The sequence below is a fragment of the Pelecanus crispus genome, chromosome 1 (genome assembly GCF_030463565.1).
Source record: "Pelecanus crispus isolate bPelCri1 chromosome 1, bPelCri1.pri, whole genome shotgun sequence".
In the NCBI taxonomy this organism is placed as follows: domain Eukaryota; kingdom Metazoa; phylum Chordata; class Aves; order Pelecaniformes; family Pelecanidae; genus Pelecanus; species Pelecanus crispus.
The window spans coordinates 126,379,903-126,393,929 of record NC_134643.1 but is presented as its reverse complement, the minus strand read 5'-3'; the positions used below and the strand labels follow the sequence as shown (position 1 = coordinate 126,393,929).

The 14,027-nt window shown below is 42.5% G+C and overlaps 2 protein-coding genes across 2 annotated transcripts in view; one reads left to right on the top strand and one right to left on the bottom strand.

Moving 5' to 3' along the window:
* C2CD2 (C2 calcium dependent domain containing 2) overlaps positions 1–14,027 on the top strand; it is a 433,467-nt gene that overhangs the window by 333,352 nt on the left and 86,088 nt on the right. The gene's annotated exons all lie outside the window — the stretch shown is intronic.
* The window catches only part of BACE2 (beta-secretase 2), a 54,336-nt gene that overhangs the window by 26,109 nt on the left and 14,200 nt on the right, over positions 1–14,027 (bottom strand). Inside the window, exon 2 of the mRNA XM_075718588.1 lies at positions 5,931–6,019. Coding sequence (XP_075574703.1) covers positions 5,931–6,019 — 89 coding nt within the window. The remainder of the gene's footprint in view (positions 1–5,930; positions 6,020–14,027) is intronic.

Genomic DNA, 14,027 nt, shown 5'->3' with positions numbered 1-14,027 from the left:
TCCATTCAAGCAGACACTTTATCTTGAGGGACAATTTGACCACATGGACCATGCAACTGATCCTCTTCCTAGCTAAGTGAGGGAGGGAGTAGTAAGAGGCCAGGCTCTAACCCTAAGTAGTTCTTGATACTCCCGACACCTAACCCTTCAAGGGTCTTCAGGGCTCAGTAGCTTGTAACATCCAAGACAGCAGAAATATATGAGATAATAGGGTCCACAGACTATATTTCAAAATGCACGAATGCCAGAGATACTGTTACTACCTGTATCTGGTCACTTCTACTGCTACTGCTGGTTTACCTTTCTGCGTAATTCTGCGTTTGTATGACACTTAGACAAAGGGACATCTCTGCTCAGGCAGGGTCTTCAGAGCACCACTGTGATACTGGCAGTACATTTTATAAATCAAAATAGAGTCTGAATAATTAGCAACAAAAGAGAAACGGGGGGGGGCATGAAAAGGAAGGGAAAATAGAGGGTTCTTCATGTAGAAAAGTGTCTGGCTGTGCAACAGAAGAGGAAACATCTGAAAACAGAGAGAAAAGTGAGTGCTGGGAGAATAAAGCAAAGTGAATCTGCAAATACAGACGCTGCATGACTAGCAGCAGCACCACCACCACCACCACATAGGTCTTCTTCCATAAGCGGAAACTGATGGATTGAACTGTGGACTGGGACACGGAAAGACTGGGTTTGTTTTCCAGCATGGCTGGTGAACTTTCCTGTGGAAAGGCAGGGCAAGTCACTTCCTTCCCCCCTGCCCCTCAGCTTCCCTAACTGTAGAAATGGGTGTAAGGATACTCATCTCATTTGTAAAGCGCATAAATGTCGTATTGAAGAGAAGGCCTCATTATTTCCTTCAAGGAGCAAAATACCTAGTGTGGGAAGAGATCTCACGTGATCCTTGTGGCAGTAATTATATTCTGTTCTGAAAAACACTTCCTGCTCTATCTTGTTGACTGCAATCAGCCCATGTTTTCCTACCTCACTGATCCAAAGGAAGAAAACTTCTTTAGAGGTCAAAACTAGAGGCTTGTTCTAATTCATGGGCTGAGTGTTTTAAACAAACACACAGCATGAAAAATTCCAAACAAGCCATTGTGGCTACAATGACAAAGTAAGAAATTCAACTCTTCTGGCAGGACAGAGTGTATCTTAGTCACAGGCAAGGAAAAAGGCTCCTAGATTATGGTGCTGTAGTACACGCTCTTCTCTCTCTCATTCCTGGTTACTGGCTTCTCTTCAAAGCAGCCAACAGAAACATGGTCCTCAAACCTAGAATGGATCTCAAGCCTCAGCTGAGAAAACTAGCAACAGGTTCATTTGCTCACACAGAGTTACTTCCCATTACCAGCATCTAGCACTGATCAAAACATAGCCAAAATACTATTTCTCACGTCATGCTTCATTTGAAGGAAGCTCAACACAGCAACAGCAAATCCACTATGCAGAAAGCCCTGCCTAACACCAACCTCACCAAACACATGCAATTCCTTCTTAATCCCATGCTCTCTTGCTGCTCTGCAACAAACCAGGACTTCAGATTTTCCTGCTTACCCATTCACTTTTTCCAAATCAATGTCTCCACACACAGCAATGGCAAAGAAGGGACTGAAAACAGCAACGGGCAAAAAAATCTGAACAGAAGTTTTGATCTCCTCTCTAGTGATAGATGGATGGCACAAGGTAAGTGATTCAGGGCCAACAACTTTAAGAAAATGCAAACTATTCCACAACACAAATCGTTGATTTTTAACCAAGAAGTCCCATCTAATTTGCAGGGGTTCAGGAACAAGTCTGTAATTTACCTCAAACCATAAACTGTATGGTATACACAACCAAACTTGCAGGATCACACTGCAAAGCAGCAGCTTATTTTTGCTTGCTAGTATATACCTTACTGTATTACCTCAATTTATTGCCCATAATTTTCTTACCTCCCTATCTCTTGGAATGATCAACTCTTGAGCAGTTTGCTCTTGAAACTTTAGGTGGTGAGGCAGCAGTACTCACACTGAAATAAAACCGAATACTCTTGCTGAATACTAACAGCCCTGAGTATGTCACTCTTTCACATTCTGCTACAGAGCTATCACCAATAATTTAGTTTCAAGTGTAAAAATCCCTTTATACATCTGTTTACATAGTTCTTTTATCATAAGTAGCATACTCAGCAAAAACTACTTGTTATTTTGAACAGCATGAGAAACAAATGCTGTGATTTCTTTTCAGTTTTGGGACAAATTAGGCCTTTTCCCAAAACCTTATATATCATGGTGACTTATACAGCATGATCATCACAGCAAACTCAGAACTTTTCATAGCAAAGTTTTGTCAAAGCCTCTCAAAAGCCCAAGTTGTGAAAGAGTTCATGATAGCAGCTTTATTCATTTTGTACAGAAAGACATCAATAATTAAACAATAAAATTATATGACACAAATTATACGACACACAACATCATTTAACAAGCTAGTTCTGAAGTTGCTCAAGGAGGGCTCTTCTTGAACAACAGACCCTCTGGGTCCTTTGAAAAAAAGATAATGCCTTTCCTAAACACCCTCCTCAATTTCAGTCAAAAACCAACCACGCATTTCATTTCAGATTTTGGTAATTTGAATAAAATTAAACTAAGAGTGTGTCAATCAGAAAATTCAGACCCATCACTCTCTTTCTCTAACACAATATTAATATTCTAATACACACACATCTATAACTCAGTCCCATTAACTTAACAAATTACTAATCCTTCTTTCCCCTCGTCTTCAATTTGCAGTTTATGACTTGGATATGGAAGCACTTCGTGACAGTATAGGGAAAAACTGCAGGAATGATTACCATATGAGAGGAAACCTCTTTATCTAATGTTGAAGTGTTCCACACAGTGTGGAAGAAAAGTGCACATAGGTCATTTGTCTCATTTACACATGGGTAAAGGTCACTCAGGTAATTTTACAGATCCAGCTGATGTGATATTAAGGCCCCTGTCTACCATCTATGCAAAATCATGAAAATCAGGGAAGGTAACCTGACTACTGGGAAAAAGCCTGTCTCAAAAAGAGATGAGCAGCAGACCTATAGGCTACTGGGCTTCACCTCAGGTTAGGAAAAGTCTTGGAGAACAACCTCCTGGAATCTGTTACCACGCACATGAAGGACAAGAAGGAAATCATGGACACTCATTGAGGAATTTCACAGGCATATCATACTTGACCAGCCTCATTGCCTTCTACAAGGAGATGACTGGCCAGGCGGTTGAAGAGAGCACAGTGGCTGTAGCATATCTTGACTTCAGTGAGGCTTTTGACACCATCTCCCACGGCATTCCCATTCAGAAGCTGAGGATGTGGGGCTTGAACAAACAGACCACTGTGTGGGTTGAAGATGGGCTAGGCCACTGGGCCCAAAGGGCAGCAACCATTGACTCAACATGGGGCTTATGACAAGCATAGTGCCCCAGCGGTTGTGAGTGGAAGAAAAATTGTTCAACATCTTCATAAAGAACCTACACAATGGACAGACGGCACCCTCAGCAGATTTGCACAGGACACTACATTAAAGGGAGTAGCTGACATGCTGAATGGCAGAGCTTGAATCCAAAGGAACCTTGAAAAACAGGAAGAATGAGCCAACATAAACCTCATGGCGTTCAACAAGGAGAAGCACAAAGTTTTGTAGCTGAGAGGAAACAACTCCATGCATCAGGACGGACTGAGAAGCAGCTGAAAGGGACTCAAAAGGACTCGGGGTGATGGTGGACACCAGGCTGAGTAAGAGCCAACACCGCACTTGCCTCGTACTCATACTGTATGCAACACTGTGCATACAGTGAACTTTACAGGAGGCCACATTTGGAGGGCCACGGACAACATATCCAAGAAAGATGCTCTCCCCCTCTGGTCAGCACTGGTGAGACCACACCTGGAATAGACTGTGGCCAGCTGTGGGAACCCAGTTCAACAGGGATCTGGAGGAAGAGAAGAGGGACTGGCAGAGGTCTACCAGATAGGTCAAGGACCACAAACACAGGACCTGTGATGAGAAGCTGAGAGGAGCTGGGCTTTGGTTTTGCAGACAAGAGGCTAAGGGGACATCTCACAGCAGCTTACAACAACTTGAAAGACAGTTACAAAGACGACACAGGGAAACCTTTCTCTGCAGTGCCAGACAATAACACAAGGGGCAACACCCATGAGTTACATTTTATGAGGTTCAGGTTGGACATTTGGAAATGTTTCCTCCACAGGAGTGTGTGGCACAGCACTGAAACACACTGCCCAGAGGGAGCATGGATTCTCCACCCTTAAAGGTTTACAGGACTCGGCTGGACTCAGCCATGGCTGACGTGATCTGGTGACAGCCCTGCCTCATTTGGGATATGTGCTATGTGACCTACAGAGGTTTCTTGCAAACAACATTTTTGAAACATCTAACTGATTTCAGTGGGGCCAGGATTCCTCGCAGATGACGTTTATTTAAATGTATTTAAAGTATTTAAAATGGGAGACGCATGGTGTAGCCAAGTTCAAGCATGCTAATGGTTGTACTTTATTCTGAGTGTATTGCAGCACTCCATCAATCCAACCCAAACTAGAAATTGCTATTGCAATTGCTCTGGACTATAATGACTTGAGTTTGAATCATTTTACAAAGCACCCTTAACTCTTCAGGAACTAAATTTCAAGGTTTCATTATTAACTTTATATCAAAGTTCTCAAAACACAGTGTACACTGAGAACACTCATAAAGAGACTGTAACCTTCAAGTGACTTCACAGCCTTTCTCAACACACAACCTCTGCCATTGTTGCTGTTTCTAATGGTTTATGGTTCTTATGAGAGAGGCCTTGCTCTTCCAGACAAAATAATATTACTTAAGAGAAAAGGGAGAAGGAATGCCTGTGCTTTTAATTCCTTGCAATTAAGTTTCCTCTAGCCACTACCTATGGAAGGGGATAGCTGGCACGTAAAACTCTGCAGTAGTGCAGAAACAGCTTTCAAGTGCAAATTCTGGACTTTCCAGACCTGTATCATAGCAGAGTGAGATGCAAAATATCTCCAGTAACATCTGAATACGTGACAGGAGGTAAGGCCATTCTAGTAAGCAGCATAAAAATACTAGCTTTCTCTTCATTACCAGTGCATCTTATTGGAAGAAAAGTGCAAAACCCCATGTTAAAATATATAAAGATGTAATGGTGATACTCTCCAGCCTCCCAGTCCTCTGAGTATTTTTATCCATATGCTTCAGCTAAAGATATACACTGTGTTTTAGAGAAGTTTACCTGAAATAATTGAAACTAAAGAAGGGCAGAAAGGAAGGAAGAAAGGATGGAGAGTGATTCAGACAGACAAAGCTGTGCTTGGCTGTGAGTAATGTCAGCTTGTGCTAAACACAGCAGATTTAGTGCATAACAAGCACCAAAACCACCAAGTCATATGTTATAAACAACCAGATTCAGCAGGGTCTGTCCAGATCACTAACTGATCAAGGCCCTTGGCCAAACTAAACAACAAATTAGTTTTTAACTGATATTGGTTTTGGATGAAATGTCAAGTAACAGACACAATTACTGAGTTTTAATTTTTGCTTTTAAACAAAGGGAAAGTATATTTAAACTTTTAATTCCAAGACTATTTGGATAAGAAATTAGCTGAAATTGGTGTGATTTTGCAAATGATTTTTACCCTATCATCATCTTTTTTCTCCAGCTCTAATCAGCGCTGCACTCAAGAGCTCAGTGGGACTGTTCATGGTGTCAGGCAGAGCTTCGCATCAGGCAAGGCCAATCTTCCCATTCAGGCAACAAACATCTCACTCTCATGGGATGTCACAGGAGCCCCATGAACTGCCATAAGTTACCCTTTCATGTGGAGGAGTCAGAATCTAAAAGACATCCTAACCCATCACAGCGTGCAGAACAGGTACTTACAGCTTGGTATTGAAGTAGGAGGTGACATCAGGATCAGGCACACCTGCTACAGCAAAATTACTGCTCCCAGTGTCAACCAGAATATTTAACTGCCGAAACAGAAGAAAGGAGAGGTGTTTTTCATATCCAACTAAATGAACAAAAAAAAAAATCATTAAAGTTTTTGTCTAAACTACCTGCAGTTTTAAAATTATAATGATAGTTGCCCTGAAAAATGAATACAGTGTCACTTCTGGGAAAGATATGCTGCTGCAGCCCCTGAAATGCTTTAAAATAGTCACATTCCTGGAATGGGGAAAACCCGGCAAGCTCATATTCGTGCAGCAGAGGAATTCACAACCATCTCAAATTTCTTTTTGGCCCAACCCATGAATCTCGGCAACCTGGCTTGTCCGGGTCACATGCTGAATTACATACTGTTTAAAGCACTGTTTGCCTTAGAGCTTATGAGGTTTCTTGGTAGGGGCTGAGTGCAAGTCTGAGCAGAAATAAGCAGAAGCATGAAGCTGCCTTGTGGCTTGGAGAGCATGGGAACATTGCTCAGTTCATTCCGAGCAGCAGCAACCTAGCACAGCTTTCACCGCCTTTAAATAGTTGGCTGGAAAATTTATAAACACTGTGAAAATCCTGGACTGAAAGGTGGCCTAAGAGTGGGCCACTTGTTTGGTTAATTGGGAGGACGATCTAGGCCAAAAATTGCCTAACAAAACCACAAAGACAAAACGAGACACCTCCTTTCCCCATTTGGCTCAGGTTAGCAGGCTGGTTCACCACAGCTGCGTGACGGCTTGTGCTAGCACAAATCAGAAGGTAACAGCACGGGAGCGAGCAGCCAGATGCAGGATCACCTCTTTCAGCAAGACCTTGAAACTACAGGTGGCTTTAAATGATAATGTAAGTCAGTCAGAGACTGTACTTCTACCAAAAGCAGTGGTCACACTTTTTCCCTGCTTGTGGCTGGATGCTTCCCAGGGCTTCTTGGCATAAGCACTCATACCTATGGAGCTGTGATGCAAATCAGATCAGGTTCCTCACCTACAGTTACCAAAAAAAAAAAAAAAAAAAAAAAAAAGCAATCTGCCATATCAGACAGCTACTTGAAAAGAGATGGTAGGAGCAGATACTAGAAAAGAGGCGCTTGCCTCCTTTGGTGACAGTGTGGTCTCAGATTGGCTTAAAATGATTGTGAAATTACGCCTTAGGCAGTAGGGGACACCTGCTCTCCAGAAAAATATTAAGGAATTAAGAATTTTCCGGTAGGAGGGAGTGAGACATGAGGACTGGGTTGCCTGTGGTTTAAAGCCGCTCGAACCAGCCACTTTGGTAGTCCTCATCAATCCTTAAGACGTGAGGTAGCTAGGGATCTACCACTGAAAGTGGACATGGGAAGGGTAAGAGAGAACTATAGGGGAAACGAGTTTAGTGTTGACAAAGGAAGCAGAGAAACAGTGCCAAGCTCAGAAAAAGAAGAGTAAAGACAAAGGAGGATAAAGCATTTGGAGATGTGCTGAATGCTTCTTTGATAAGTTTAAGACTGAGCAAAGACAAAAAAAAGTGTGAGTTGATGTTCAAAAACATCTTTGGTTTGCACATGGAGGGGGAGGGGGGAGATGGTTACCCTTGTTTTACCTAGTTAATATAGTATGGGACTAAGGAGCTCTGAAATTAAAACATGAACACAAAACCAACCAGTAATCCATGGGACTCTCTTCTGAACTGCACACACTCTCTGTCATTGGTATTCCCAGCCCTAATCATACAAAAATGTTAAGACTGAAAAGAAACAAACCCACAACCTTAGTCAAGTGCCTTACTGCATCCCATATTTTAGATTAAGCAGAGACAATACATTAAAATTTATTTTGCAGCCACACGAGCTAGACAGAGACGTTTAAAAATGAAAGGACATCGACACGCTCACCTGGCTCCAGGAGCTGAGGCTTTAAAAGAAAATAAGAACCTCTGAGGCATGGCTTGCAATAAAATCCAAATTTTGCTACATAGTTTATTTCAGCAATATCAAAAACCTAACATTTTGTCAACTACCTAACAAAGTAAGAACTGTTCATTTCCTGCCTCCCCTCTGGGATAGAAATCATATTAAAAATAAATAACAAAGAGCAGCTACGATGTATGCATCTATCAGGACCAACAAAAGTTGCCTCAAAGGGGTGCTGCAGGGCTTAAATTAATTAGCCTTTCTGAGGCAGTCTGTGATGCTTGGGTAATGGGCACTATACATCAGCTGCATAAATACATGTAGGTGTTGCCCTAGCTTCAGTAATATGCATGACACCATACATGGAGGAGGACTTGGGGAAAAAAAAACCCAAACAAAACCCCAGTCACTAAATATGACATATATGAAAGATATTTTACCCCCATACCTTAAATACAATGTTATCATCACAGAATTCACAAATCACTGAAGAAAAGGGCAAATTTACTACCCACAGTATGGAGCAAATCAACATTTCCAAAAGAAAATAGATATCCCCCACAAAAAAAAAAAAAAAAAAAAAAAAGAAAAGAAAATACAAAGCCGGCTAACCATGCAAGTGCCAGCCCACTCGGACACTGCAGCATTCACATGACAGATCGCTATTGAGTCTGACATTCTCTATCCACATGTTTGTGCATAATGAGATGCAGGCAGCCAGGGCAGACACTGATTTATTGTAGTCCTCACAATAGTGCCAGTGATTAGCAGCTCATTTTGGGGTGAGTATAACTTACTGAGTTCTCTTTCTTTCCTGGCTACCCTTTGGGTCTGAATTTTCTTTAGTGCCTTCACGTCTCATTAAGAACCACTTTCATGTTGTCACCACTGGAGCCTACTTTATTCCGTACTGCCTGCTGCCAGTTTAATGGTGCTGCTGGGGGAGCTTCAGGCAAGATCTGGTGAGTCACAGGGTGGCAACCGAAGGAGCTACGGTCCAGGGCTGTGGGCCTGCCCCATCTCCAGAGGTCAGCCCTGCCCTCTCCCAAAAGATGAAGCCAAACTTCCTCACTTTGCTCACTCCCCTGCCGCTGTATTGTGCCACCCGGCTTGCTAACGAAAACAGAAATGAACAGCACCTCAGCTTGATTCACTGAGCTATGTGCTGCGACAGCTGGAGAGCGGTCAGACCTCTCTACGCCATTACCTTTCTGCCACAGGGACAGAAGACCCTGATGCCGAGGCAGAGCCAACGGTGGTGGTGGCATCCTCTCCAGCTGCCTCCTGGTGAAGCCCCAGAGATGGTGAATCGGAGCTCTCGTGGGCAGGCGGAGCAGGTTCCTTGGGTTTATTATGGTCAGCTCGAGTGAATCACTTCCTGTCACTGAGAGCTGATTATTTAGCGATCACCCTGTGTTGTCACGAAGTGTCAGATGAAGTCAGATTTTGCAAAAGCCAAGGTCGGAGAGACACAGCTGAACAAAGCCATGGAGGAAAAACTGCCCAAAGACTGCTGATAGATCATGTGCCCAGCATTAAAAACAATGAAAGACTACTTTCTGTTCACTTTTGGAAGCACTGAAGGGAAGCCTGGTTTGGGGTTTTTTTTTTATTGTGTCTTCCAAGTTCAATTTCAGACCTATATAACAGAAAGCAGACAGCAAATGCAAAAGACCATTCTTTTTCCCCCCGAAGGTCACCTTTACCACAGCCCTGGGACATAAAATCTGCATTGAGTACCATACCTGGAGATTATTTTGCTGGATGCATTTTCTATACGGAAATAGTGTGAATATTAATAAGACATTCATGAAGATCCCCAGCTATAGAGTAAGCAATATAGTAACATCCACCTCTGCCATGACAAACTTACAGAGGAAATCTTACACCCTATCTATGTGCCATTAAGTTGTGCTTATAAAGAAAAACCAAATCCAAAACTGTTTACTGAAAGTCAGAAACATTGGAAGCAGAAGCCTCCTTAGGCCATGCATTTTGTCTATTTTCTACTCTGAAGGAGTAGAGACACTGAAAAAAACCCAGTCATAATGATTTATTTCAACTGGAAGTCAAACATATTGTCAATACTTCAAGGATCCCTCAAACTTTCCAGTACTTGATATAGTGCCAACATCAAATAGCACTTACTGTATGTTATCCTGCTTCAATAATTTAACTTACCACTATGTCTTTAATATTTTTAAGCTTTCAATTGCTGAATATTGTTGTATTTTGATATCAGAAAAAAAATGCCTATTGATTTGTCATCTTTTTTTCATTCAGCAAAGCTTCATCTGTCTGTGGTTCAGGCACCTGCCCTATCTGTTACAGCAAGTGGCGTCAATACGACATCATCAACACTAGGCATTATCTATGCCTCATTTAACTGCCTGGTGAACAGCAGTTTGCAGTTATCCCACCATGCACTCAGAAAGTGACTTCCTTCACATTTTGAAGGAAAAGTGATAAAATGTAGCAATCATTCAATTTTTGTTGCATAGAGGTTGCTAGCGTCCTCTAGCAGGGACAGAACTTGCCTCTGATCTACACTCTACTCAGACTTCATATAAGTTTCTCTTCCCTGTTTTAGTTTGAGGTTGGGAGTTTTTGGTAAGTTTCAGAAAAGTATACGAAACAAATCCCACAGGCTACAAGTGCGTAATGCATTTCTTTGAAGCAGCTCTCGGCATGATTTAGCCTTTTCCAGGTGTGGAATCCTAGGACTTGTATGCAACCCTGTCACGCTGTTGCTTTTGATGTGATTCCCTGGGTAACCCACACTGAGTTAGTGATGATCTTCATCCCCATTAAAAGACTGGGCCATGGAAAAATCCACTGTATTTTTTTTTCAAGTTAACGGGTCTGATCCTTTTAGGTCAAGCCATAAAGTTTCACCACTGGACGGAAGAAACCACACTGCAAAAATGTATTTGACTCTTCATCCCTGCTTCAGCTGAAGCATAGGGGGGTAAGAAAGGAGTAAGATTTGCACAGACAGAGCCATAAATATAATAATCAATCTCATTCAGCCTTACATTTACTCTGGGGTTCAGTCTTAATGGTAGACAATTCATAGTTTCCACCGCACAAGCTAGCAGACCAAAGAAGCTGGCTCCGTAAGAGTTCATGATGTAAACTACAAGCGATCATGCCTTCTCTGGGATTTTAACTTGACCCAAGGGTGCCCCTTTCTTTTCCCTTCTCTCCCATCCCCAATAAAGGGAGCAACCATTCCACACTACTAACATTCATATGCCGTTCAAAATTTTGTCCTGCTGTGTTTTCATGATTTCTCCCACGCACACACTTAAAATAGGGCTTATAGTCCTACTCTGCTTGATGGAGTATGCCACGCAGTGAACTATCACAAAGTAAAAATGTTTTTTTGTCCACATGTAGAGACTATAAATAGGAAGCATCCCATTACCGGCTCATGAGCTGTTACCGCACATCACGATGTACTCGCTTAGTAGAAGTCCACCCCATCTAACAACCCCTGAACTCGTAACATCTCTTAACTCCCTCTCTTTCTTAGTTTGTCCCACACATAATAAACCCTACAAAAATAATTTTCTAGACAGTGCTTAAAAAAAGGTGCAAAGAAATGCTGTGTTTCTTGTTAGGGATTGGCAGCTAGAAATCATTTGGGTAACAGCTCTTCTTTTTCAAGCTGGTTAATAGATAGGAAAATTAGTTGCAATTTAAATACTGCCTCATTTAACACAACGATTCCTAATTACATTATCAGTTCATCTGGCAAGAATTGCTTACAACCATCATGCGAAAAAGAAAACACACTAGCAACTATACGCTGTGTTTGCCCACAGTTATTACGTGTTATTATTGGCACAGACTGTCAGTCAGGTTATTTCAGCAATTTGTTTCTACAAATTAATAATGTTACAATATACAGCGGATTTTAAGCACAGAGTTACTGTACACATTTTTTCTTGGAATTAGCATTTACGGTCTACTTTCTAATAAACAAATTCAGAAGACTAGGCTTTAATACAGATTCTTCATCTGTTCCTCTTAAGATACAGAAATAAACCTAATTAAGAGATGAGTTAGAGGAATCTTTGGAAGCATGTCTAGATCTAGAGGCCTGCAAAGTTAGACATAAACAGAAAAAGCCTCCACAACGACACATTTCTCCTTGCAAAATAATACATATCTTGCTGAACAGGTAAGACTGAAACAAAAAACGTGTAAGTTTGTCAATCTGTACAACTGACCAGCACACTGTCCCCGAACACTGGGGCAGGCAGGGATGGGACTCTCCCATTTTTCATTGCTTGTAAGCGGTCCCTGGTCTGTAGCAGCCCAGTCCCGTTGCTCTGCAGCACTTCACAGAATGGCTGAGCTTGGCAGGGCCCTCTGGAGGGCATCTGGTCCAACCCCCTGCTCAAGCAGGGCCACCTAGAGCCAGCTGCCCAGGACCATACCCAGACAGCTTTTGAGGATCTCCAAGGATGGAGACTCTACAACCTCCCTGGGCAACCTGTGCCAGCGCTCAGTCACCCTCACAGTAAAAAAAGTGTTTTTCCTTATGTTCAGAGGGACCCTCCTGTGTTTCAGTTTGTGCCCACTGCCTCTGGTGCTGTCACTGGGCACCTCTGAAAAGAACCTGGCTCTGTCCTCTTTGCACTCTCCCTTCAGGTATTTATATACATTATAAGATTCCCCCCCGAGCCTTCTCTTCTCCAGGCTGAGCAATCCCAGCTCTCTCAGCCTTTCCTTATAGGAGAGATGCTCCAATCCCTTAAATGTCTTCATGACCCTTTGCTGGACTCTCTCCAGCATATCCATGTCTCTCTCTGGGGAGCCCAGAGCTGGACACAGCACTTCAGGTGTGGCCTCACCAGTACTGAATAGAGGAATCCAGAAAACAACTCAGATTTTGCCTGACAGCTACTGGTGACCATGGAGAAACACCCCATCCAGAGCCAAACGACTCTCTGCAGCTTGGACTGTATCAAACTTCACCTTGGAGGAGGAGGAGGAAGGGGCAGGCCCACATGTTCTGCTGAGTCCAGGAGGAAAAGTATTTCCAGTGGTGCCCTGAGGCAGGTTACCTCACCAGAGAAAACAGACCCGTCTGCTACTACCTCCAAAAAAAAGTCCTCCCGTAGTTGTAAGAAGAGTTTAACCATGCAGGCCAAGATAAGAGAGGTGGTGTGAGAAAGAAAAATGGAACCGAGATTAATGATTTTCTAATGCTATTTGTTCAGCAGGTGGTGCCCACGTTTCACTGCAGCGTCACACTGGGGACGCAGAGGAAGGTGATTTATTGCAGCACGAAAACTTGGCCAAACCAGGAAGTCAAGTGTATCGCGAAAGATAATTCCTGCTTTCGCAATGGGAGAAGTTTGTTGCAGAAACTGTGGTGTGTTTGTAGGTTGCGGAGCAAGCAGAACAAATGGCAAATGGAGGCTTTTCAGGGCTGCAGCAGATCAAGCCCACCAGAGCCTGTGTGGCATTTGCCATCATTACCCTCACCACATTCCCAGCTGGTGTCAGGACCTGGGATTTGACCCCATATCTATACTACCTTTACATTCACTCTCTCCCACAGCCACCTAACACTCTTAGCTATCCCCGGACACTCTCACAACCGCACTAGGCCCAGCAGAAGACCAAGAGTCTTCAATCTTTTCATGATCTGCACTGCTAGACTGGGAGGAATACTTTTTTTTTTTTTTCCTTTCTGAAAAGCAATAATCTCTTTCTTTGCCAGAAGATTACCAAGTACTATCTGGATTAGCCAATCTATTCATGCTTAAGAGCACTGCGTGCTTCTGTAGTTGAGATTTGTATTAAAAACACAAATGCTAAAATGACTGATTGCTCTGAAGTATAAACTTGCTAAACTAAATTGTGAGTTGAAATATGAGCATCTGACTCTGGGACTGATGAATAGTCATTTTGAAAAGAAATATTACAGGAAGTGCTTTATATATATTATCATTTTGACAATAAGGGAAGGCTATTATGGTTTAAAGACAAAAAAAATAGCCAGCCAATCAATCCTGGTAATAAAACAAAATATCTATTCTTCATTTCTGCACTCTCCTTTCTGCCAATGCCTTCGGTTCCCTAAACATTAGCATTCTTTCTGCACATGCTGTCTCATGTGGTATCTTATTTTTCAGGATGAA